This window comes from Sorex araneus, chromosome 8, assembly GCF_027595985.1.
Source record: "Sorex araneus isolate mSorAra2 chromosome 8, mSorAra2.pri, whole genome shotgun sequence".
Lineage (NCBI taxonomy): Eukaryota > Metazoa > Chordata > Mammalia > Eulipotyphla > Soricidae > Sorex > Sorex araneus.
Genome location: NC_073309.1, coordinates 22,056,027 through 22,077,274, shown reverse-complemented (window position 1 = coordinate 22,077,274; position 21,248 = coordinate 22,056,027). Strand labels below are relative to the sequence as shown.

At 49.7% G+C, this 21,248-nt stretch overlaps 1 protein-coding gene across 1 annotated transcript; it reads left to right on the top strand.

Moving 5' to 3' along the window:
* The first annotated feature begins 10,773 nt into the window (after window positions 1-10,773).
* GINS3 (GINS complex subunit 3) lies at window positions 10,774-17,340 on the top strand. The gene is made up of 3 exons (XM_004600934.2): window positions 10,774-11,094; window positions 14,095-14,328; window positions 15,985-17,340. The coding sequence occupies exons 1-3, from the start codon at window positions 10,888-10,890 to the stop codon at window positions 16,213-16,215; spliced, it is 672 nt and encodes a 223-aa protein (XP_004600991.2). The 5' UTR covers window positions 10,774-10,887; the 3' UTR covers window positions 16,216-17,340.
* Window positions 17,341-21,248: the final 3,908 nt, after the last annotated feature.

Genomic DNA, 21,248 nt, shown 5'->3' with positions numbered 1-21,248 from the left:
TTCCGAAGTTACTTTCCATAATCTTTCTTGCTCAGCTTTTTATGATAAAAATTTTTTCCCATGCATGAATGTTAATTGCATAATGAATAATCATACATCCCGTACCTAGATTCAAACCATTGTTAATCTTTTGCTCCCTTCACTCTGGGTCTGCTGGTGCCATGCGTGGGTGAGGCTGCCTTGCTCATCCATTGTGTATTGCAAAGATAATGACACCTCATCATAATTACCTCGGGAAAAAATATCCTAGAAATAAAATGGCTTTTTTTTTTTTTGCTATATAATCACAATGCCCTAATTGTATGCAATAAATTTAACAATAATTTCTTCTGTGGGGGATTAGAGCCACACCTGACAGTGCTCAGGGTTTATTCCTGGTGGTGTTCAGGGACCCATATGTGGTTTGGGGGACTGAACTGGAAGTGACCAAGTCCATGGCAAGTATCTTATCCCTGTGCTAGCTCTCCACTCTAACTTATTTATTTATCTTTTATTTTTTCTTTTTGGGTCACACCTGGTGATGCACAGGGGTAACTCAGGAATTACTCCTGGCGGTGCTCAGGGAACCATATGGGATGCTGGGAATCGAACCCAGGTCGGCTGCATGCAAGACAAGCACCCTACCCACTGTGCTATCACTCCAGTCCCGAGTTTTTAATTGAATCACCATGAGATACATAGTTACAAGGTTGTTCATGGTTGGGGTCAGCCATACCATGTTCCAATACCCATTCCTTCACCAGTGCATATTTCCCACCACCAATGTCCCCGGTTTCCTCCCAATCCTAACTTATTTTTGTCCTGTATGTTTATTTTTTGTTTTTCGTTGGGCACGGGGGTGTTTGGGTCACATCAGTGGTGCTCAGGGGTTAGTCCTAACTCTAAGTTCCAGGATCATTCCTGGCAGTGCTCGGGAGCCCATATGAGGTGCTGGGGATCAAACCCGGGTCAGTCAGAGGCAAGGCAAGCAGCTTACTTGATGTATTATCTCACCAGCCAATGGTTTTGCTTTGCTTTGTTTTGTGCCACATCCAGCAGTCCTCAGGGCTTACTCCTGGCAGTGCTTGGGGGCCATATAGAGTGCTGGGAATTGAAATCAGGCTGGCCACGTGCAGAGCAAGTGCCCTACCCACTGTGCAATCTCTCTGGCCCTATAGTGGTTAGTCGTGCCCTCAAGATGCCTAGCGAGCTTCTTGTCCCCGAGAGGGTTACAAAGCCCCTGTTTTTTTGTTTGTTTGTTTGTTTGTTTTTTCTTTTTGGGTCACACCCAGTGCTGCACAGGGGTTACTCCTGGCTCATGCACTCAGGAATTAACTCCTGGCGGTGCTCAGGAGACCATATGGGATACTGGGAATCGAACCCAGGTCGGCCGAGTGCAAGGCAAACGCCCTACCCGCTGTGCTATCGCTCCAGCCTCAGCCCCTGTCTTCTTATTCTTGGTTTGTATTCCACAATTTCCTACACAACTAAGTTCAGAGGCTGATCGATGTCCCTTCCCCTGTGGTGTCTCTGTAAACATTTTCACTGTCCAGGTCAGAATCTGATAATCCTTTGGCATTTCCATGACAGCTGGGAATATCTGTTGTGACTTTTGCCAACTCCCTGGACTCTTTCCTCTGTGGGGCCTGAGCTCCTTAGCCACCCGCAGTGCTTTGTGATCTCTGTCTGCAATGCAGCCCCCAGTGCTTGGTGAGTAACTGAGCATCCTGATAAGCACATGGCCACGACTCTCTCCCACAAATACGTGACACTACTTGGACTGAGCAGTCAGGGGGTCAGGTCATGGAATAAGCAATAAAAGGGTGATGCAGAGGGTTTAGAACGACTGCCTTGCACACACATGGTCATGAGCTCTATCCCTGGTTATACCAAGTGTACCTGGCTCCATCCTGGCATCTCTGCGGTCTGTGCTCCCTGGTGCCATGTGTGATGATGTAGGGCAGGGCCACAGCCAGCTGTGTCGAAGAACCACAGAGAGGTGCAACTTCAAGTGAGTACCTCACCTCGAAAGATGTGAGTGCATCCTGGCCTGGAAGTGCGACCCCCAGTGAGCACATGTGCAAACACCATAGCTAACAGTACAAACCTCAGTGAGAAACTCAGCCAATGGGGAGTGTACAATCCAATGTTGCATCCCTGGACAAGCACCACGCATCACAACAATAACAACAGCATGGGGCGGGGGTGGAGAATACAAATCAATAAACCGTGTATAGCAGGGCTAGGGAGATAATTTCCGGTCAGAGGCATATACTTTGTATGCACAAGGACGCACGTTAGATCCCCAATGCCACAGGGTCCCTTGAACCTCACTAGATGTACCCCGGAGGCTCCAGTGTGACCCAGACGTCCCCCACCACAAAACGGTCCAGCCCAGGCGGATGAGTATCACCAGAAGTAGTTCCCAGAGCACTGCTTGGAAGACTCCCAAAATCATAAACTATATGTCTATATATACATATATACACATATATATTTACATATATATATATTAAACCAGAAAGAGATGCAAATATAGGAAAGGGAAGATGGTATTTTTTTATGGAACTGGGAAGACAGAAAAAGAAAAGTTGGGTTAAACAAGTACCTCTATTATAATTTGAGAGTTACTCCTTTGCCAAGTTGTCAGGGTCATACAGACACACACACACACACACACACACACACACACACAGAGTCTCTCTGAATATATAAGATGGGTTTACAATTTCTGTTAGCACTGCTGAAGGCTGTGGGGAGGATCTAAAATCAGCGCTGCCCACACAGGAGGTCGCATCATGCCCATCAATTTATTTTGATCTCCTTGAAGGCGTTTGGAGCAGTGCTCAAGAAATAGCTCCACCAAAAAGAACATTTAAATGATGTCACAATGAACTCCAGGGCTTTAAATCCATTAACCTTACATAATAAGATCTCCAACATAGTGCTGTCATTTCAAAATACAAAAATAAAATTTTAATCATTTGAACCCACAGGCAATCACTTATAGCTGCCTTTTTATTTTTTTCCCAGAAAAAAAGTTGAAGAATTCATTCCCTTAAAGTATTCAGAAACTTGACACGGATTCCAGGAAGCAAGTGAAGGAAGCTGAGATTACGGGTGACTGTGAGGATGATGACAAGTAGTTCACAAATATTGGGGATCTTGCTGGGTGCAAGGTGTAGCGTGGGGGATGCTGAAGCCACAGCAGGGTACGAATGTGTCAGAAGTGTGAGAAGGAGCACGTATGTTGACCAGCATGGGGGCAAGTCTTGACCCCCCCCAACTACCATGTTATCCCCCTTCTACAAATATAGACAGAAGCTTCCAAAAAGTAACTCACCTGAGTCACAAACCTGATCATGGTGGGCAAAGTTGTCCTCCCAACTTTCAGAGCCCCCCAGGAATTCAGCTGTGGAGTATGAACGGTTGCTGGAAGTGTCTCATGGGGATGGACTAAAGCATCTTAAATCTTGCTCCTTCTGCTAAACATTCAGTTTTGACAGTTGCTATGCAAGGAAAAATGGGGTGCTGGGGTGCAGTGCTACCAACACTCTACCACTTTCAGTTAGCTGTCCCCCAGTCAATGAGCTTTCACATGCCATCATGCATGATGCCAGTTCATGGGTCAAGGAAGGGATATGTAGTTAACTTGGACCTTAGCCAACCATTTTTTTTTTTGCCAGTTTAATTCTGTCTTACTGGTGACTACCATAAAATTGGTGTGCTATCATATATAGTATATTTCATCTATCAGACTCTTAACTGCTTAAAACGAACCCAGCGTTTTCACTTAGTGTTTTAATGTAACATAGCACTGTAGCACTGTAGCATTGTCATCCCACTGTTCATCGATTTGTTCGAACGGGCACCAGTAATGTCTCCATTATGAGACTTGTTTGTTACTATTTTTGGCATTATTTTTGGCAAGTGGATAGCTTGCCAGGCTCTGCCGTGCAGGTGAGATACTCTCTGTAGCTTGCCAGGCTCTCCAAGAGGGTCGGAAGAATCGAATCCAGGTCAGCCGAGTGCAAACGCCCTACCCGCTGTGCTATTGCTTCATGAATTCATTCACCAAGAATTATGAAGTACATGACCTGCTCTAGACAGGGGGGGATGTAGCAATACAAAATACACCAAGAAGGATGTTCACCTCACCAGGTCCCGGCAGGAAAGACAGAGACACCGGGGAACTGAGACAGAACATTTGAGAGTCCATGCTGGGGACAAATGGGACAATCAAGCGGGGGAGGGATCGATTTGTTTTTCAAGCTTTAGATATTGATGAAGTGCTGTCATCATGGGTCCAGCACACCAGCAGGCTTCAAGCATTCCAACGCAGGAAACAGTTTCTGAGAAGTGGGAACTCTAGCCGGCCTAGGGAAGCCTTTATTCTCTCTGTGTGGGGGACCGTGCCTGGCTGTGCTCAGGGCTCACGCCCAGTTCTCTGTTCAGGGGTCACTCCTGGCAGTGCCTGGGGAGCCAGTCCAGGTGCTGAGGATTGAACCTGAGTCAGCCACGTGCCAGGCAAGGGTCTGACCTGTGTAGTATTTCTCTGGCTCTAACCTTCATTTGAAACAGCTTCGTAGCGAAGCGCTAGATGATCTGATTATGCTCAGGTAGCAGAAGTGTGTAGGTAGGATTAATGTTGGATGCAGGGGAAGAGGGACCTAGGAAAACCCTAAATAAAATCCCTTCCCTGACTACTACATGTAGGGCCCCAACCTAGTGGGCTGAGGCATCAGGCCGCCGGGGTGGCTGTGAGTCCCTGCATGAAGCTCATGGCTTCTCATCTGCTCCAGGCACCTCCCGAAAACCACAGAACCATCTACAGGGCCACCCCTAAAACTTTTTTTTTTTTTTGCCTTTTGGATCACACTTGGCGATGCTCAGGGATTACTCCTGGCTCTGCACTCAGGAATTACTGAGGTGATCGGGGGACCATATGGGATGCTCGGAATCGAGCCCGGGTTGGCTGCGTGAAAAGCAAACACCCTACCCATTGTACTATCCCTATAGCCCCCAGCCCCTAAAACTTTTGAGGCTCAGAAACTGCTACAAGGATGAAGTTTAGGCTATTCATTTATCCTCCCCAAGAGCCCCCCAAATTTGGCTTTCTGTCACTTACGTCATATTCTCCGCACTCAATGGGAGAAATTTAAGAACCACTGGTGTTCAAAAGAACAGATTTAAATATGCTTGTGGGTTTGCTTATCTAAAGTCAGTGCGAGCTGCAGGGTCGTGATTCTGCAACCGATAATTCATCACCCTGGGGAAAGACCTTTTCAGGGACCCAGTGGATACCTATTAGGACTCTGAAATTCTGTCTCTAGTTCATATTGCACATAATTCTCAATATTGTACTGCTACTGAAGAAACTCTATTATAACTATACTGAAAAATTGTTCAGATTTAAATAGACTGGTTGGGTACTAAGAAACCAAAGATTTCTTTTTCCTTTACTTTTTTTCTTTTTTTTTTGGGGGGGGGGATGTGCCATACTCAGTGGTACTCAGGACTTACTCCGGGCTCTGTGCTTAGGGATCAGTCCTGGTGGGTCTTGGGAGATGGTCTGAGGTGCTGGATTCAACCCAGGTCAGCACTGTGCAGGGCAGGTGCCTTAACCACTGTTCTACTGCGATGGACCCGAAATCCAAGATTTATTGGAGAAAAGAAGCATTCCCGACCCCCCCTTTTTAAATAAAGTTGTTCACAATAATTTATTACATTCAAAATTCCAACACCAATCCCACCACCATTATTTCGAATTTTCCCACTACCGCCCAAGCCTGCCCCAAAGGCAGAGTCTAAATAATTTATTTTGTGCTGCTTATTATGAATAACCTGCTAAAAATAATCCCAAAAAATTTTCCTTAGAGGAAAGTGTGTGAAGATTGCTGTATCTCACTCTGGAGACATCAAGCCCTTATGTAAGAGATTACTAACATGTTGTTACAGGTTGAGCCTTTGGGTGCTAATATATGTATATATGTGTGTATACATATATATTTATATTTATATTGAGATTGGTTGTCTTATCCTTTACCCCCTGTCAAATGTGGTGTGCTACTCTTGGTACATCAGCGGTGTAGAGAATGAGATGTTGCTCCGGGAATTCTAAAATTTTAAATACAGCTAGAGTTAAATTTTTAACTGGATGGTGACTTTGGGGACAGGGGACATCTCTGCAGGATGTTACTCTCTTCTGAGAGTTATTTGTGAGTCTCTGGATGATGGCCATTAATGAACTTATATGGTTTCAGACAGTGTGAGGCTGTGATAGCCAGGCTCCTAGAAGAACAGAGAGATGGGGGGAGGTCACCTATTCCTGACTCCAGGACAGCCTGGAGATTTCGGTCACAAAATCTGCATAACTGGAGTTTTCAGCAGATTCATTCTCATGCGTAAGGCTTGTCCTCAGTGTGTTGAGATTGTCTGTGAGCATGAAGGCAACTGGGTTCTGGAGGGTTTCGACTGTCCAGGCTCTGTTGGGTGGGTGCACCCACCCTGCACTCAGGGGCGCCCTGGATGAGAATCAGGCTGGTGTGGGGCCTGGAGGAATCTCTACAGTTTGTTGCTCTCTTCTGAGATTTGTTTGTAAATCTCATTCCAGGCCCTTAACTGGTTTACATACAGATTGATAATTAATAAATGAGTTGCCTCTTTTGTCAAATTTAATTAGCGTATATGTGTAGCATAAACACAATTATTATACTCCCTTGGTTCTAGGATAAATAAAATACACAAATAAAATTATATAAATAATATTAAAATGTTTACAGAGAATAATAGTTTCAGGATAAACCAAAATATTAAATAAACATTAAATTAAAAAAGCAAGATTTTGATCTTAAAAATTGACCCTTTTTTTTATATAAAATAAGTGACATTTTTGTCTGGAGCCTTTATTCTGGCCTCCCAACAAAATTCATGCCTTTCATTAACACTCACAAATCATGCATCAACCATCTTAACAAGCCCAACCTAAAAACAGTCAGCTGCTTTGCCTTGAGACAAATTAACATATTTCTACCCCTATTATAGCTAATACTTAACACACATCACTTTCATCAGAAATGGAAAACCTGGGGCCAGAATGGTGGTACAACGGGCCGGGTGCTTGCCTTGCTCACTGCTGACCCAGGAGTCAACCCCCCAGTATCCCATAGGGTCCCCCAAGCCTCACCAGGAGTGATCCCCGAGTGCAGAGCCAGGGATAACCCCCAAACACTGCCGGGTATAGCCCCAAAACCCAGTCAATCAATAATTTGTAAAACTAGACGATTGTGGAGCACGGTGACGGGCACTGGAGCAGATAAGACCCGGCCTTGCAAAGCGGTCCTGAAGCGAGGCCCCAAGGGAGGGAGTATCTGGGCAAAAGTTGGCAAGAACAAGGTGTCAGCACTGGGTGTCCAGCCTTGAGCCTCACTCAGCCTCCCAGTCACCAGTGCCCAAGACACAGAAACTGTCACGCCCGTTTAGCGGGTCATCCTCACTGCAGCATCTAGCTTTGATGGGGATTGGGCCAGGGCCAAGCAGAGTAGGAGAGGCAACAGGCCAATGATGCTAAGCTTGATGTGATCGGACCTTCCTGTAAAGCCGAGACCCTCTATAAAATATGTGTATATTAGGGGCTAGAGCCATAGCACAGCAGGGAGGGCGTTTGCCTTGCACACGGTCAACCTGGGTTCGATTCCCAGCATCTCATATGGCCTCCCTGAGCACTGCTAGGAGTAATTCCTGAGTGCAGAGCCAGGAGTAACCCCTGTGCACCGCCAGGTGTGACCCAGAAGGCAAAAAAAAAAAAAAAAAAGCGTATATTTGGCAATAAGGTGAACAGCCATCAGCTGCTCCCAAGGGTGTTTCTCCGAGCGCCCGTCATCCTTCACCCCTTGTTTGCCGGGACCCGGAGTGCAATGTGTCTGGACGTGTTGGGGGAAAACTTCCCCAACAGACTGTGAATTTACTTTTGTATTAGCTCATGCAACAAACTGAACATTTAACATATGATAAAGAAAGAACTCCTCTCTAAGTAGGGATGTCCTCACTCCTCACTGCTTTTTGCCAGGGCAGCACTCCTGCTGTCTGGAGGCTCTCTGAACCCCATGGGTACCAAGGCCAATCACTGTTACTGATATCTCCACCCACCCGGTCAACAAGTGTCAAATCTGGACTTACTGTGGATCCCTCAATCCTCCATCACCTGCTTCTGACTCCGCGCCAGGCGCTGCCCACTGGCCAGGTTGCACATGTGCTTCCTTGCATTCGCCAAGTCTCCCTTCTTCGTCCCACCGTCAGAATTCTTCTTTAGAACTTGCATTTCTGTAAGTCCTTGCTCCAAAGTCTAAGACACTCTCTCCATTCCCTAAAGTATAGCCGACACTCCTCACAACAGCACGAGGCTTTCCCCAACTGGGCCTCATGTGTGGCTGGGTCTGATCATACAAGGTGTAGCTCATGGAGGTGCCTGTGTCATGATGCAGGTGGGTCAAGGCCACTGAGAGAAGCATCACGGCTCTCAGTTCCTAAGAGGAAGGTTCACATCATTCCCTGCAGGGGCCCCGGGCTTCCCCTGGCTTCCTCGAGAGGCTGGAGCCAGAAGGAAGTTAGTCGACTTCTTTGTGGTTTCTGTGGGAGTGTCCAGAGGAGGTACAACAGACACATCCTCGGCGCGTCTGGAAGGTACCCGGGCCCCTGGGCTACCAAGAGTCTGTCTCGCACGGGTCCCTGGGGTGATCAGGTGCAGAGAACAATGACTCAGTGTGGGATCCATCAAGGATGAGGTGGGGGGATATGGGCTTTGGATTAGTCGGTTGGTATCCGGAAGGTGTCTTTAGTCAATGGATCTATGACTCTAGGAATTCCTCCACTCTGGGAGGGGCAGTTCCTGGCTGGGCTCCCAATGCATCAAAGCACCTCAGAATACAGAAAATAAAATCATGGGGCTGGAGAGATAGCACAGCGGGTAGGGCGTTTGCCTTGCATGCAGCCGACCCGGGATCAATTCCCAGCATCCCATATGGTCCCCTGAGCACCACCAGGAGTGATTCCTGAGTGCAGAGCCAGGAGTGAGCCCTGAGCATTGCCGGGTGTGACCCAAAAAGCAAAAAAAAAAAAAAAAAAAAAAAAAAGAAAAGAAAATCATGACAAATTCACATGCCTCTCCCTAGGCATCCTTGGCCCCAAGCATTTAGTTACAGCACACTCTTGAATGAAGTAAGCTCAGGAGACAGGCAGCCCCAAATCTTATATCAAGCTACCGAGACCCCTTTCCTAGCCCGCCCCTTCCAGACCAGGGGCAGCACCAGGCACCTCGCCTCTAATGACTGTGGTGGCGGTCTGTGGCTCACACTTGGGTGTGGCTAAATTAACACTAATTGCAGTGCCAGTGTCAATTCCATGCAGGGCAACTAAGGCCACAGAAGACTGATGGAGGAGGTGATGTGATGTCGGTACGGAAGTAGGTTGAAGATTTTCATTACTTAGCTCTGGCTCTGTGCTCAGGGGTCCTGGTTAGAACCCTACCTAGCAGTGTGCTTTATCCTCTCTATCTCTCTAGCCCCATTCAAGATTCTTGCAATAAATGCGGGGTTCTAGGACCTCACCCCTGACGTCGTTTCAGCCTCCTCCAAAACACTATAAACATCGACTTACCGAGGTAGTGCTGGAGTTTCTTTTGGTTCCCTTTTAATGTCCTCTGTTATTTTCTAACTTTGTTTTGCTGTGATTTGGGAAGCACACCCAGCAGTGCTCAGGGCTTACTCCTGGCTCTGCACTCAGGGATCAGTTCTGGCAGCTTAGGGGACCATATGGGACGCTGAGGATCAAACCATGCCGGCTGTGTACAAGGTAATCAGCCTACCCGCTGTACTACTGCTCTGGCACCACCCCTTATTTTGTTTAAGGTGAAAAGAGACCCCATCACACTTGATCAGATCTCAGAAGGATGTCATGTCAGTGCTCTTTTCCTCCCCAGTCCCAAACATATTACAAACATAAAAAAAAAAAATTGGGGTGGGGGGCCACACCTGGCGATGCTCAAGGTTTACTCCGGGCTTTGCACTCAGGGGTCATTGCTGGCGGGGGCTCAGAGAACCAGATGGGGTATGGAGGAACAAACGCGGGCAACCTTGTCTGAGGCAAGTATCGTACCCATTGTACTGTCCCTCAGGCCCCCAAACACTTACAGTTTAACATAAACTTGTAAAGAATCCCATAAAGAAAATCTAGAGGAAAAACATCCCACGCTTCAAGGGGCTTTTCCAGTGTCTTTCATTCATCAAGTTACTGGCAAACCATCATATATGGTTCTGTACTCAGGGATGACTCCTGTCTGGACCCAGGGGACCTGATTAGGATCCTGGTCAGCGGTGTGCAAGGCAAGCAACTTATCTGCTACATCTCTCCAGTAAAACAGAAAAAAACTACATAGTTGTGGGTTTGTGTTTTGTTTTGGCCCCTAAACTAAAAAAGTAAAATAAAATAAAAAAATAAGGGGCTGGAATAATATCGGGTAGAGCTCTTGCTTTGTACACAGCTGATCCGGGTTCGATCCCTGACATCGGATGTGGTCTCCCAAGCCCCCAGGAGTGATGCCTGAGTGCAGAGCCAGGAGGAAGCCCTGAGCACCAGTGGGTTTTGGCCCAAGATAATAATAAATAAACAATAAGAATGATGATGATACTTATGTTAATAACAAAACAACAACAACAACAACAATAAACAACATTCAAAGGGACCCAAACAGCTCCCCGGCCGCCCGGGCGCCGGGGCGAGCCCGCGGCTATCGATTGCTTTGGCCTGCCCGCCCCGTCGGGCTCGGCTGCTCGGGTCTGGCCCGGCCCCGAGCGCGGGAAAAGCGTTTGCAGCGCGGCGCGGGCGGCTCGGGCTGCGGCGGGCGCCGCGACCATGTCCTCCGAGTCCTATTTCCGCGTGGAGTCGGGGGCGCTGGGCCCCGAGGAGAACTTCCTGTCCCTGGACGACATCCTCATGTCCCAGGAGAAGCTCCCGGTGCGCACGGAGACGTCCATCCCCCGCCTGGGCGCGTTCTTCCGGGAGCGGAGCGGCGGCTGCGGCGGCGACCCCGAGCCCGACCCCGATCAGGCCATCCCGCAGGCGAGTCGTCCGGCGCGGACCCCCCTCGGCGGGGCCCGGCCCGGGGCGCCGCGCGCGCGGCCTTCTGGGACATGTAGTTCTGCGGCTGAGGCCGGGCCGGGAGCAGCGCGCGCGGGGCCGACCCTCCCCGCCCCGGGTGGCTTCCCGGCCCGGCCTTTCCGGGGGAGAGCTTTGCCCCTCTGGGTGTGTGGATAAGACTTCGCACACCCAGTCCCGTAGTTGCAGTGCTCCTCAGAGGAACCCCCTCTGCCTCGCCCACCTTCCCTAGGATCCTTGGACGGTCCCTGTAGTGCATCCCGGTCAGCCCCCGCACCCCAGATGGTTCCCCGAGCATCACCTAGGAGGGATGCCTGAGCTCAGAGCCAAGAGCAAGCCCTGAGACGCTTTGAGTGAGCCCCCCACTTTTCCTTCCCGTCTCCCCCCTCGTCCCCCACGAAGTAAACCCGAGTGCTTGTTCAGTGGGCTGTGCTGGTGCTCCGCATGCTCCCACTTTCCATCCTTGGCCCTCTGGGAGCCCCAGCACGGCCAGGTGTGGCCAGAAGGAAATAGCTGTTTGGTGCTTTAGAATTGGGTGATAAGGGAGCAAGAGATACGGACAGGGTGGGGTTCTGGCACTTGATTCCCCTGCAGTGCCCTACCTACCCCTTGTAAGTTGTCCTATTTTTCACTGACACTTTAGTTTGCTAACACCTGTTATCTAAACAGATACGTTGTTTCCCCCATAATGATAGAGTTGTCCGAGTTCTTTTACTTCTGTCTAAGCAGGGTTGTATTTTTCTGGTGGATGTACTGCCCCTTTATTATTGTCAAATTATCTTTTCATTTCTGGTAATGCCATTTTCTTTGGCTTTCTATTTGCATGCCATTTTTCTGCCTTTCTGTGCCTATTTCATGTGTTTCTTAAGCAGCATATAATTGAGATTTTATTCACCGCTACTGTTTTTAGCTGGCATGTTTGTTATTCCATTTAATATGTGTTTTGTGTTTATTCTTATCATCCTACTCTTTGGGGTCCTGTCAATTTTCTTTTTCTTTTCAGTCTTGATTTCTTTTAGATCAACCAATTTCCAGGACCTGTTCACCTTTATGTCAGTCTGTTACATATTTTTTAATATATGTGGTTGTACCTTGGTACTACACAGCCCTTTTTTTTTTTTTTTCTTTTTGGGTTACACCTGGCGATGCACAGGGGTTACTCCTGGCTCTGCACTCAGGAATTACCCCTGGCGGTGCTCAGGGGACCATATGGGATGCTGGGATTCGAACCCGGGTTGGCCGAGTGCAAGGCAAACGCCCTACCCGCTGTGCTATTGCTCCAGCCCTACACAGCCCTTTTTTTAAAAGAATTTGTTTTACAATACAACAGACTTTCCGGGGCATAGCTTTGTACCTCTGGGTGTATATAAGACTTCACACACCCAGTTCCTTAGTTGCAGTTGTCCTCAGAAAGCCCCTTCTGCTTCGCCCACCTTCCCTCCTTCACCCCTTTCTTTCCAGAAGGCACCCCAGTTTTCACTGAGCCTGGAACTTAGTTTTGGTTTCATCCGTGTGTTCATGTCCACACTCTCATTTTCATCCATTAGGGTTGCAGATGGTTCTTTCCTGGCAGAAGCCCCAGGGCCCTGCTGGCCTTGGCGTCCAGTCCCTGGCACAGAGGTAGGGGATTCCTGCCTCACTGCCACTGGGACGGTCCCCAGAATCCCACTCACCCCGGGCGTCTTCCTTACAACTCGTGCACTCTGGCGTCCCAGAACTTGACGTGGCGGAGAAGAACATGGGCTCTGACCCTCAGAAGTGGGTTTCTGCCCAGCCAGGCCGGGGGCCCAGGGCAACTGGTGCGTCATCTCCCATCGCTCCTGTGTCTGTCCTCGGCCTTTAAGGCCCTTAAAAGCAATCTCAGGGCCAGGGTGCTCGCTTAGGGATCAGGGCAAACCCTGGTTCCATCCCTGGCATCATAAGTTCCCCAGATGAAAGATGGCTGCATTAGGGCCCGGAGCGATATACAGTGGGTGGGGTATATACACTCAGATGACCCGGGTTCAATCCCCGACATCTCATATGCTCCCCCGAGCCCCTCCAGGAGTGATCCCAGAGCACAGAGCCAGGAGTAAGCCCTGGGCACTGCTGGGCGTGGCTCCAGAACAGAAAAAAAAATCCCCCAAACAAAAAAGATGGCTGCATTAAACAAAAAATTTTGCAATGTTAAAGGAAAATATAGGGAGAGCTGGAGCAATAAAAGTGGGTAGGGCATTTGCCTTGCACGCAGCCGACCTGGGTTCGATTCCTCTGCCTCTCTCGGAGAGCATGGCAAGCTACCGAGAGTATCTCGCCCACACGGCAGAGCCTGGCAAGCTCCCTGTGGCATATTTGATATGCCAAAAACAGTAACAACAAGCCTCACAGTGGGGACGTTACTGGTGCCCACTCAAGCAAATCGATGAACAACGGGATGACAGTGATACAGTGATACTAAGAACAAGCTGCGGGGCTGGAGCAATAGCACAGTGGGTAGGGCGTTTGCCTTGCATCTGGGTTCGATTCCCAGCATTGGGATGACAGTGCTACAGTGATGGGGAGAGCTGAAGCGATAGCACAGCGGGTAGGGCACTTGCCTTCCATGGGACCCACCTGGGTTCGACCCCCAGCATCCCATATGGTCTCCCGAGCCCCTCTAGGAGTGATTCCTGAGTGCAAAGCCAGGAGTTATCCCTGAGCACTGCTGGGTGTGGCCCCAAAAGAAAAGAAATAGGGATCATTCTTATCTACAATTGGACAATTTTGTTGTTGTTAGGAAACATTTTGTTTTCTAAATCTATTTTTTTCTCTGCATCCCATAATGGTAGTGAACTCCAGCCAGCCCGGTCACAGCGAGACCTTCATCTGCCAGCCCCCCACCCCGTGAGAACAGGAGGTCTTGCTACGCAGCCCTGTGTCCTTCCTGTCGCCCCCGCCCCCCACCTTGCGGTGTGTGTCTCAAACCCTCGCTCTCCGCTGCCGCAGGGCTCCAAGCTGGAACTCCCGATGTGGCTGGCCAAGGGGCTCTTCGACACCAAGCGGCGCATCCTCTCCGTGGACCTTCCCAAGATCTACCAGCAGGGCTGGAGGACCGTGTTCAGCGCTGACGCCAACGTGGTGGACCTGCACAAGCTGGGCCCGCATTTCTACGGCTTCGGCTCCCAGCTCCTGTATTTCGACAGCCCCGAGAACGGGGACATTTCCCGGTCTCTCCTGCAGGCACGTAAGGGGCGTGGCCCCACTGCGTTCAGGACGTGCCCGGCGATTGTTCTTGCCCAGTTCATCGTCACTGCAGATCAGCCAGTTCATCGTCAGTTCATCGTCACTGCAGATCAGCCAGCAGGTCACGGGTGTTTAGCTACACCCGTATCTCTGTCTGTCTGTCTGTCTGTCTGTCTGTCTCTCTGACTCTCTGTCTGTCTGTCTGTCTGTCTGTCTGTCTGTCTGTCTGTCTGTCTGTGACCTGTGTTTTGCCTCCTCTCGGCTTGCTAGGAGCTAGTTCCAGCGGGAAGTTTAAGAAAGGGAAGTGGGGCGCCAAGGGGCAGGCATGGAACTGCTCCGTCTCAGCCGGCCGCAGGACTGGTCTCCAGCTTCCCGTCGGAAGTAAACCCTGTTGCCCGGTCGTCTCTTCCCTCCCCTCGTGCAGGGGTAGAGTCCCGGCTCTGCCACTCGCCAGCTGTGTGACTTGGCCAAGCTGCTGGGCCTCTCTGGGCTTCAGTTCTCGTGCAAATGGAGATCACAGTTACGGGGGGGTGTCAGTCAGTCAGCAAAGGGCAGCTGTTACTTTTCTTTGGCTGAACTGTGTGAACATGACCACTGCGAGGTATAATCTCCTTCTGCCTTTCCTTGCTTATTTTTTACTCAACTGAGAAGAAACGACCATTCGCGCTTAATGTTACACTTCCTCATTTCTGCCTTTATCAGAACTGTTGGCTGTAAACGAACATGCCCTGGATGACATTGTCCCTCCCCCTCCCCACTGGGGCCCAGGGTTGTTGGACCTCACAGGACTTTGTGATGTTTTTCGTGTCGATGGGAACGAAAAGCTTGGTAACTTCCCGCTCAGACAAAGTCAGCTCAGACTTAGCAGACTCCTTTACGCAGAAAGCTGAAAATAAGATCAGTCCGCTTGTCTTTGGATGTCTCCAGGACGTGCTCTCGAGTGGGAATACAGCCTTGCTAGCGCATTGTGCTGTTTATGTGGGTCAGTTAAACCTGGGGTGACGTCAGCATGAGGCGGTTAGAGACTCTGAAACTGGGGCTTATGCGAGGCCTTGGGACTGTGGGGAAACGCGCCCCTCGTTCCTGGGCGTCTCGGTCCAGCTCCCAGACTACACGAAGCAGAAGCCACATTTGATGATGATAACAGGAGTCCTCTGGTTGGAAACTGCCCACCCGCAGCCCCAGTGCGTCGCTGGGCTCTTCTGTGCTCTGAACAGGAAGGCTTTCAGGGGAGCCGGGCATGTGCTCGGGGCCCGGAACAGACCATGCTATTGGGGTCTCACACAGCCCACCCAGCACAGGAGACTGAGGCCCAGCCATGCGGAGCCACTTCCACCAAATGGCAGGAGAGCTGCACCAACCACCATACACATACACCCACCCACACACACACCCACCCACACACACACACACACACACACACACACGCACGCACGCACGCATGCACACGCGCGCACGCACACACACCCCATTCCTCACACACACACACCATTCCTGACACGCGCACACACACACACCATTCCTCACACACACACCATTCCTCACACACACACACACACACACACACACACACACCCCCCATTCCTGACATCATTCCTTGGCGCCGCGTGACCTGAGACAGATCTGACCGCTCTTCCTCCCCTTCTCCCGCAGACTTTCATTGGCCGCTTCCGCAGGATCATGGACTCCTCCCAGAACACGTACAATGAAGACACGTCGGCGCTGGTGGCCCGGCTGGACGAGATGGAGAGGGCCCTGTTTCAGATAGGCCAGAAGGGGCTGCATGACTTCCAGTGCTGGGAGCGGGGCCAGGCCTCTCAGCTCACGGCCTCCAGCCTGGTGCAGACCTACAGGAAGAGGAAATTCGCCGACATGGACCGCTGAGGAGCAGAACCGCCCCGCCTCCCCGCCCGTTTTCTTCAGAGTCGACTCCCAGCTGGTTGGGGAAGGAGGGGGCTGCGGGGTGGGCCAGGCCCTAGGAGACTCCCCTGGCTCGGGCCTCCTGACCCGACCCTAAGAACCGGAGCTGGGGAGAAGCCGGTCAGTCTCTGCCGGACGCAAAATCATTGGTGCGGATATTGCGGCAGAGCCGGAGCCTCGGTTCCCCGAGCCTGGGGGTGACGGCCGCCCTCGCCCTCTCCAAGGCACAGCTGGGGCCTCCACCCTCTGTCTGCTCCCCCGCAGCTGCCGCCCCTTCCTCAAGACTGCAGCCAAGGGCACCCCCCACCCCGCCCCCAGACCGGGATAGCCTATGGGATGTTCCCCTGGTTTCTTCACACAGCCCCCGGGTACAAGGAAGGCGGGAATGGAGAAAGACAGACCACCGGGCCGGGCCTTCCCTGTAGAAGACGCTGAGGCTCCTCCGTCCTCAGCCGCTTGTGAACTGGCTGTCGCAGAACTGCAGAGCCAGACTGACTGGGGAGGGGGCCCAGTGGAGCTGGTGTGTGACTGAGCACCGGAGAGTGAGCCCCCGCACAGTTACTCCATCCCCACCCTGGAGAGCTGCTCGGGGGTCGCTGAGAATCGCAAAGTAGACAATCACCTCGGCTGCTTCTGGGTATCGGGACTGCGGGTTGCCGGCCCGGGGAGTCCTAGCAAGCCTGCTTTTCTCGCTAGTGAATTTTGGAAGGCCCTTGGGCCAGGCTCCGGGGCCACTTCCCAGGGACGCGTGTGAGCACTGTGGCCACAGAGTCCTCCTCCTCTGCGCCAGCTCCCTCCCACTGGGCTTTGTGGCTGGAAGTTAGAGCGGGACTCGGGCCTGGTGCAGAGGTCCTGAAGGGAGCAGAATGCCGGGGAGCACGTGCTTTTTAAGATGCCTGTTTTAAGATGGAAGTGACATGGTTATGATTTGACGTCGGTGCTAAATAAATGGTCCATTTTTTCACTTGAATCCGTTCTGAGCAATACAGTGCTCCTTCTGTAGCTCATGCTACAGGTGATCAGGCAAAGCCATTAAAGAATTTCATCTTTGATCTGAGTTGCTGTACAACACAAATAAATCTCCTTTTAACAGTATTTTTTATTTGTTTGTTTGCATGATATTTATAAACATAAGAAAAATTCTCGGCCGGGATGTGCAGTGCCGGTTGTTCCTGTGGCATTTCCCTGTCGCCAGGGCTTCTAGAAATAATTCACAGCGTGAGCAAAGCAACTCCTTTAAACTTTAGGCTGATTATTTTCACAGATACGTTTGCATTTAAAGCTAATTCGAAGACAGTTGCCATTGTTTTTCCTTTTATTGAAAGAATTGTTTAGGGGCGCAGGCCAGGAATTTGTGGCTATGCATGTTTTATATTTAAATACTTGTTTTAATTTCCGAATAGATGATGTCACGAGTAGCCTCTGACACTTCCAAGCCCAAATTTGCCTTCCAGCCTGGCAGCAACTACTAACCCTTTCCTAAAGCAGGCCTTTCAGTTACTGTTTGGCCCATTCAAAGAGGTAGTTTTGTTTTATTTTTAAATCACTGTCACTGTATCACTGTCATCCCGTTGATCATCAATTTGCTTGAGCGGGCACCAGTAAGGTCTCCATCCTAGCCTTTGAGATTTTAGCAGTCTCTCTTTACTTGTTCTTCCCAGTGGTGCTGCATTGGAGGCTCTTTCAGAGTAAGGGGAACCATGAGACCCATCATGGTTACTGTATTTGACATTTCGAATATGCCATGGAGAGCTTGCCAGGCTCTGCCGTGTGGGCAGGATGCTCTCCATACCTTGCCAGGTTCTCCGAGAGGGAGAACTAGGTTATAAGAGGTCCCACAATGGGGCTGGAGCGATAGCACAGCGGGTAGGGCGTTTGCCTTGCACGCGGCTGACCCGGGTTCTAATCCCAGCATCCCATATGGTCCCCTGAGCACCGCCAGGGGTAATTCCTGAGTGAAGAGCCAGGAATAACCCCTGTGCATCGTCGGGTGTGACCCAAAAACCAAAAAAAAAAAAAAAAGAGGTCCCACAAGGGGCTGGAGCAATAGCACAGCAGGTAGGGCGTTTGCCTTGCACACGCCGATCTGGGTTCGATTCCCAGCATCCCATATGGCCCCCTGAGCAGCGCCAGGGGTAATTCCTGAGTGCAGAGCCAGGAGTAAACCCTGTGCATTGCCAGGTGTGACCCAAAAAGCAAGATCTCAGCCCTGGGTTCCACACACCTGGGTTCCTCTGCTAGTTCTTTCATGCGTGAGGCCCGTCTGAATGTGTGGAGAGTGGCCTTGAGCATGGCTGTGGCTGGGTTCTGGAGGTCTTCAGCTGCTAGGATCTGCTCAGGGAGGGAAGGGAAACTCAACCTGCCCCCCTCCAAGGGGCCCCAGTGAAGACAGCCAGGCACAGCAGCAAAAGACTCTGCCAATTTTGCTTTTTTTTTTTTTTTTTGCTTTTTGGGTCACACCTAGGGATGCACAGGGGTTTACTCCTGGCTCTGCACTCAGGAATTATCCCTGGCGGTGCTCAGGGGACCATATGGGATACTGGGAATCGAACCTAGGTCGGCCACATGCAAGGCAAACACCCTGCCCACTGTGCTATTGCTCCAGCCCCTAGACTCTGCCAATTTTGGGTATTAATAGCCAAAAAGTCACCTCTTGTCCTCTAGGAAAAGTTTTGTGTGTGTTTTTTTTATGGATCCCAAAAGTTTATTCATTTTGCTCCCTTGTTTGTCATCTCAATCCTACCTTATTATTTTTTAAATTTAATTTTTTTTTTTTTTTTTTTTTTTGCTTTTTGGGTCACACCCGGCGATGCACAGGGGTTACTCCTGGCTCTGCACTCAGGAATTACTCCTGGCGGTGCCCAGGGGACCATATGGGATGCTGGGAATCGAACCCGGGTCGACCGCATGCAAGGCAAACGCCCTACCCGCTGTGCTATTGCTCCAGCCCCTAAATTTAATTTTTAAATGTTGTTTTCCCCACCATGATTTGCAATACCAAGAATGGCAGGGTTTCATGCATAAAACATTCCGGCCCCACACCCCACCTCCACTTGAGTGTCTGCTTCCTTCTACCACAGTTCCAGGATCTCCCACCCCCCACCCCACCCTAGCCCTCCCGTACTCCCTGCAGTGACAAGCTTCCTACAAAAGACCAGTTCTGCTTTCAAGTGCCGTTGGGCACTTGTTTCTCCCCTACTAGGTTTCTTTATACCCCATATCTGAGAGAGACCATTCACTATCTCCTAACCTCACTCACTGTGATACTCTCCAGAGCCATTCATGTAGGGACAAATTGCATGATTTTGTTCTAGAAAATAAAAACTTTAACCTGGGTCTACAGTACCTCTGAGTGTCTACACTGCCTGCTCCCTCATCTCAAGGTTTTCTTCACGTTGCCTTCCTGATGAGACCATCTGTGGCTGCCCTATCTGAAATGGCAACCAACACTCAATTCCTTCCTTTTCCTGCTATTACTCTAAACCATAATAACACTGTACAACAGCGCTGTATTTTCTTGATTCATCTTGTTTATTGTTTCCTGCACTAAAAAGGAAGATTTCTTGGGAACGGAGATTTTTGTCTGCATTATTCACACCATTATCCCAGCGCATAGGACAAAGCTGAATAGAGGATATCAAGTATCTACTGAGGAATTAATTGCACAAAATGACCTGGTAACGTTAAGCTAAATTGGGGCCAGAACGATAATACAGAGGGCAGTGCTTTCCTGCATGCAGCTAATCCAGGTTCTATCTCCAGCTTTCCATATGGTCCCCCAAGGCCGCCAGGAGTAATCCGTGAACGCAGAGCACTGAATAAGCTTTCCTTGAGCACTGCTGGGTGTGGCCCAAAAACCAAAAACTAAAAACAAGATCTATTTCAGCAAACACAGGCATTTAGAAAGACTACATGAGAGATATATAGTTATTTATTTACTCAGGAGGCAGGGGAGAGAGAGATTCACATAAAATTTCATGACTGTAGCCATTATCAAAATCTTTAGTCATTAGAATTTTTTTTTATTATAACCCAGATAACTGTTTGGTTTATGGAACATTTTTAATTAGTTTTTAGAATCTTCAACAGTAAAAACTTATGAATGTTCATCTTAAGATAATCACTTACGTGTAAAAAATCTATATATACACTAATGATGAAACAAAATCAATGTGAAAAAATAGCTCCAGAGAGCTATTGTTCTATACTATTTTTGTAGAATCTCATACCTATCAGGATAACCGATCTAGCCTAAGTGACCAAAGGAATCTACAGGTAACAAGGGCTTTTCAATTACCAACACTGAATTCTACAGAAGCGATAGCACAGCAGGTAGGGCGTTTGCCTTGCATGCTGCTGACCCAGGTTCGATTCCCTCGTCCCTCTCAGAGAGCCTGCAAGCTCCCCGTGGCGTATTTGCTATGCCGAAAACAGTAATAGCAAGACTCACAATGGAGACATTACTGGTGCCCGCTCGAGCAAATCGATGAATGAACAGGATGACAGTGCTACACTGCACAACACTAAAGGAGGAGGCAGGAAGAGTGCATTTTTAATTTTTAAATAAATCAACAAATTCAGAAAGTACTAAATTTCTTTTAAAATCCAAGGAGGCTGTAGAAAGAGGCCTGTCCTTCTTCCTTACTGGCTTATTCTCAGGCTATTTATTGGCCTTAATTTTATCCAAAAGATGTTTCTGCTTTGATTTACCCCCCACCCCCAGGGACAAACCGGGACAAGACCTGGTCTCCTGGGGCTGGTCCTTCTACTCTCTCTGACCTCTGAACTCTGGGTGGCCACAAGCTCGGCCCTCTTCCAGCCTTCTCCCTCCCTAGGGACTCGAATCTGATCTCATTAAATACCATCTCGGTGAGTGACTCAAGCTCAGACCTCGCCCCGCCACTCCAGTTCCACAGTCAAACACGGACTGGATATTTCCACTTCAGCATCTGCCCTGCTGGGACTAAAGCAGACCCCTACTGGCCCGGGGCCTTAAA